The sequence below is a fragment of the Heterodontus francisci genome, chromosome 9 (assembly GCF_036365525.1).
Source record: "Heterodontus francisci isolate sHetFra1 chromosome 9, sHetFra1.hap1, whole genome shotgun sequence".
Lineage (NCBI taxonomy): Eukaryota > Metazoa > Chordata > Chondrichthyes > Heterodontiformes > Heterodontidae > Heterodontus > Heterodontus francisci.
The window spans coordinates 43,370,058-43,374,509 of NC_090379.1; the positions used below are offsets into that span (position 1 = coordinate 43,370,058).

The 4,452-nt window shown below is 46.5% G+C and overlaps 1 protein-coding gene across 1 annotated transcript; it reads right to left on the reverse strand.

Moving 5' to 3' along the window:
* Window positions 1-448: 448 nt before the first annotated feature.
* On the reverse strand, window positions 449-2,021 carry rps29 (ribosomal protein S29). Its single transcript, XM_068038285.1, has 3 exons — window positions 1,900-2,021; window positions 1,650-1,749; window positions 449-661 (listed from the first exon to the last, which is right to left on the reverse strand). The coding sequence occupies exons 1-3, from the start codon at window positions 1,959-1,961 to the stop codon at window positions 653-655; spliced, it is 171 nt and encodes a 56-aa protein (XP_067894386.1). The 5' UTR covers window positions 1,962-2,021; the 3' UTR covers window positions 449-652.
* Window positions 2,022-4,452: the final 2,431 nt, after the last annotated feature.

Below are 4,452 nucleotides of genomic sequence, written 5' to 3' on the forward strand. Positions count from 1 at the left end.
ATTGCAAACAGCTGTATCAAATCTCTTAACCTTCCATGATACGAGGAGAGCAATCCCAATTTCTCCACACAAGTTCATTTCCAGTACCATTTAGTAAATCTCTTCCACAGCCTTTAAGACCTCAACATCCTTCCTAAAGTGTGGGGCCCAGAATTCAATATTTCAATTAAGGCCTAACCAGTTTTTATAAATGTTTACACAACTTCCTTTCTTTTGTACTTAAATAAAACCAAGGATTTTTTTTTTAAACTACCATTTACACCAGATTTTTGGTCATGCTTCCCCATTAAAATTGTACCACTTAGTTTATGCTGCCTTGCTTCATTCTTCCCACAGAAATGCATCACTTCACATTTCTCTCCTAAATCTATGGCCTCTTGAGGTCTGTTACTGTCCTTATTTTCCACATTTCAGTGTTTCATGAGAATCCATAACATCACCATGCAGAAAACATGAATTGTGCTTTTAATTGTAATGTATTTAGTGCAATACTAACAAAACAGGACTGACCACCATTGGCAAGCTCGTTTTATTTACAAAAATGGAGCATCACAAAAATTTGCTTCTCCCATGTGAAGACAGTAGAAAGTTGTTCAACAGTTGAGTACGTCCATTTCACTGCATTAGATTGCACTCCTGCTCCTTTTGTAATTTAGTCCAACTATAAAAGAAAGTTAAATGCATTATACATAAAGCACATTTACAGCAAAAGCAATTTACAAAGACAAGCAAAACTAGAAATGGCTAACTCAGTTCCATAACAGCCCATTACTACACCATTAACACACCAGTTTATAGATAGATTCCAAGCTCAATGCCAATTGATATCCACACTGAATCACAACAGGGAGAAAACGGCCAGCCACCCACCTAACTTGTCAGAAGTAAAAGTGGAATTATCAAGACTCTCACTCAAGTCATGTAGAAAAAATCTGCAATTTAGCACCAGATCACAATCCTCAGCAACACTATGCACTTGCTTCATAGAGAATAAAAGGGCTGTAATGATTTATAGAAAATTATGCACAAATTATTCACTGCTCAACTCCAAAATGTACTGATATTAAAGACGTCAGAGACCGTTTTCTTGCATTGCGTTGCTCAAGTCAGATTAATTTTTTGATTAAGATCTTTTTAAATCAACCGCCCTTAACATTGCAGGCCACTAAAATGCATACTACTGCAGCACTTTAGTCTCAGTTGCGATTGAGAAATTCAACTACGTTTCCACAGTACCGACAATTTATCCAAAACATTAATTAAACTTAAACAGTGGCCCAAGACACGGCCCTCCGGCTGGAATACACAACGTATTTTTTCTGTAGACCTGACTGTGGCGTAATGAATACCTCAAGAATTAAGTTTGTTTGAACTATACGAAAATAACTTGCCTTCACTATATTACTATGTTTTAGGGATAATCCCATTTCCTTACATATGTGGAAAGGAAGGGTGCGGTGCTCAATCGGTGCCAGAAACATCACGGTTCCTCCGTCCGAGTGACGGCAGATACCTAGCGACGCTCACTGATATTGCCCCCCCCCCAACTCCCACACTCCCCTTACCGCCGCCCGGGGACAGAGCGCGCCAACACGTGCTCCGCTAGCTGCGCTAGGCCCTCATCCTCGGGCTGGGAGCCGTTCCTTTACCTTGACGAAGCCGATGTCTTTGGCGTATTGTCTAAAACATTGGCGGCACATATTTAGGCCGTACTTCCGGATCAGGCCGTGTCGATTCGCACAGACTCGACTAGAAGGTGAAGGAAGGAAAGAAAAGCAGTGAGATTAGTTGAGGAGACAATAAAGGAAACCCCGGGCCTAGGCCTCCCACTCGACCACACCACACAAAACCACTTGTCACCAACCCCCGCGAACCGACTCGGAATCTCCGGGGACGCACCATGAACGGGAGCCCTGGCCAAATTTCCTGGGATGGGACCAGTAGAGCTGCTGATGACCCATCACTAAAAACGGCAGAAGACCCAAAAGAAAGAGGCCGGGCCGCGCACGCGCTCTTCAACCTCTTCCCGGCGGCCCCAGCGCGCTCATTTGAATATCACGTAAATCACAGGTTCAGGACGTAAGACGCAGCGCCTGTCCAACATGCAATTGAATGGGAGGTGGCATTGGGAAGCTCAGTCTGACTGAACAGAAATCAACACTACGAGTGCCCCATTTAAGAGGGAGGGAGCACCACCAGCAGCAGCTAAAATTAATCTAAATGAGATCCAAGCAAACTGAGAGACGTTTAACGTGAATTTGTGTCCAAACCTCAATAGAGGGGTCAGGAAAAGTTAGATGGATGGGATTGAGATCAGAAGGTAGGTTTCATGGGCAAGCACAGCATCTCCTAGGTAAGGGGTGGAATAAAAACAGAAAATGCTGGAAACATTGAGCAGGTCAGACATTTGTGGAGAAATCTGGCCATCCACAGGTCCCATAGGGGTGGTCACTCTGACTGCCTGCCTCTCTTCTCCAGCTTTGTCCACACCTGTGTGGACCTGGAGAGGGAGCATGCAGTGTCCACCAGTACACTTGAGGTTTTTTGCAACCAGTGGGTACTGCAGGGACTGGAGTGTAGATTGACACACATGTAGCATTATTATTTAATTTGTTTAATTTCCGTTGGTTTTTATGATTTGGGTTTCTATTAGATTTGCCCCACTAAAAAGGGGGGATTTTTTGTTAGATTTTGGGTTTTAATTAAAAGGGGCATCTATGGAGAAGGGATTGGAGAGTATTTTGGACATGGGTGACAATGTTATTAAGTTCCAAATCTCCTTTATCTTTTATGATTTAGATCTATTAGTTATGCCTCTCTAAAAAGAGGGCACTTTTAGGTTTCTTGTTTGATGACAGGAACCCAGTGTCTCTTTATAGTTAATTAAGAAAAGGCATTTGTGAAGAAAGTAAGATGTCGCTGGAGTTTCAGGTCTATGACCCTCCGTCACAACCGGTTGACAAAGGATCATTTATATTATATTTTTTTATATTTAGAGATACAGCACCGAAACAGGCCCTTCGGCCCACCGAGTCTGTGCCGACCATCAACCACCCATTTATACTAATCCTACACTAATCCCATATTCCTACCACATCCCCACCTGTCCCGATATTCCCCTACCACCTACCTATACTAGGGGCAATTTATAATAGCCAATTTACCTATCAACCTGCAAGTCTTTGGCTGTGGGAGGAAACCAGAGCACCCGGCGAAAACCCACACAGACACAGGGAGAACTTCCAAACTCTGCACAGGCAGTACCCAGAATTGAACCCGGGTCGCTGGAGCTGTGAGGCTGCGGTGCAAACCACTGCGCCGCCTCATGGGCCGGAATTTTTCATTGGGCGGGAAGCCCCATCCACCAGCTGAAAAGTCGGTGGCAAGCCCACCTCTGCTGGGCCTGGGGTGCCAGACCTGGATTTTTCGCTCCCCAGGCCTTTAATTGGTCTAGGGCGGGACTTCTACCTCCTTGAGGCAGGAAATCCCACCTAATGGTGCTGCCAGCCAATCAGTGGGTCGGCAGCTCTTAGTCCCAGCAGCACCACCAGGAGTAGTGGCCACTGCTCGGACTATACCCAGTCATCGCAAGCAAGATGAAGGACGGCCCCGCTTCTAAGGTAAGTTTTTAGGGCCTCGCCAAGGAGAATCGGTCAGGCCCCAGTGAGGCTGGGGGGGAGGGGGAGTGTTTTGCGTTGGGGCAGCCCTCCGTGGGGCACAGGTGCGCGATCAGGTGGGCCCCACACCAGCCCACAAGAAGGCCACCTGGTTTTACCAGGCAGGTTTTTTGAGACTTCTGCCATCCGGCCATCAAAGGTAAAGTACCTGTGGCGGCAGGCAGAGGCCCTTATGTGCCAGTTAATTGGCCACTTAAGGGCCTTGATTGGCCTGGGGTGGGTAGGCTGTTGCTCACTGCTTCCGGCCTGTGTAAAATTACAGCGGGGGTGGGAGGGGGTTGGGAATGCTCCCCCCAACCAGCCAGCTTGTTTGCGGGGGGAGCAAAATTGCTGCCCTGAATTCCACTTTCCTCTCTCTGTAGCTGCTGACTCTCCTGCTGAGTGTTTTCAGAACTTTATTTCGGGTTTGCAGCATGAGCAGTATTTCTCTTTCAGTGACTCCGCAGCACTGCCCGCAGCCCCTGTGGGCATTGACTCCTGGTCTCCAGCAGTTGCTATAGCAAAATACTGCAGATGCTGGAAATCTGAAATAAAAACAGAAAGTGCTGGAAATACTCAGCAAGTCTGGCAGCATCTGTGGAGAGAGAAGCAGAGTTAATGTTTCAGGTCAGTGACTTGTGTTCTGATGAAAGGTCACTGACATGAATCATTAACACTGTTTCTCCACAGATGCTGCCTGACCTGCTGAGGGTTTCCAGCACCTCCGATTTTTACTCCAGCGGCTGCTATTGGTTCCAAGTTGGGCCAATGGAAAGGCGCCGTGTTGGTTCTCGTC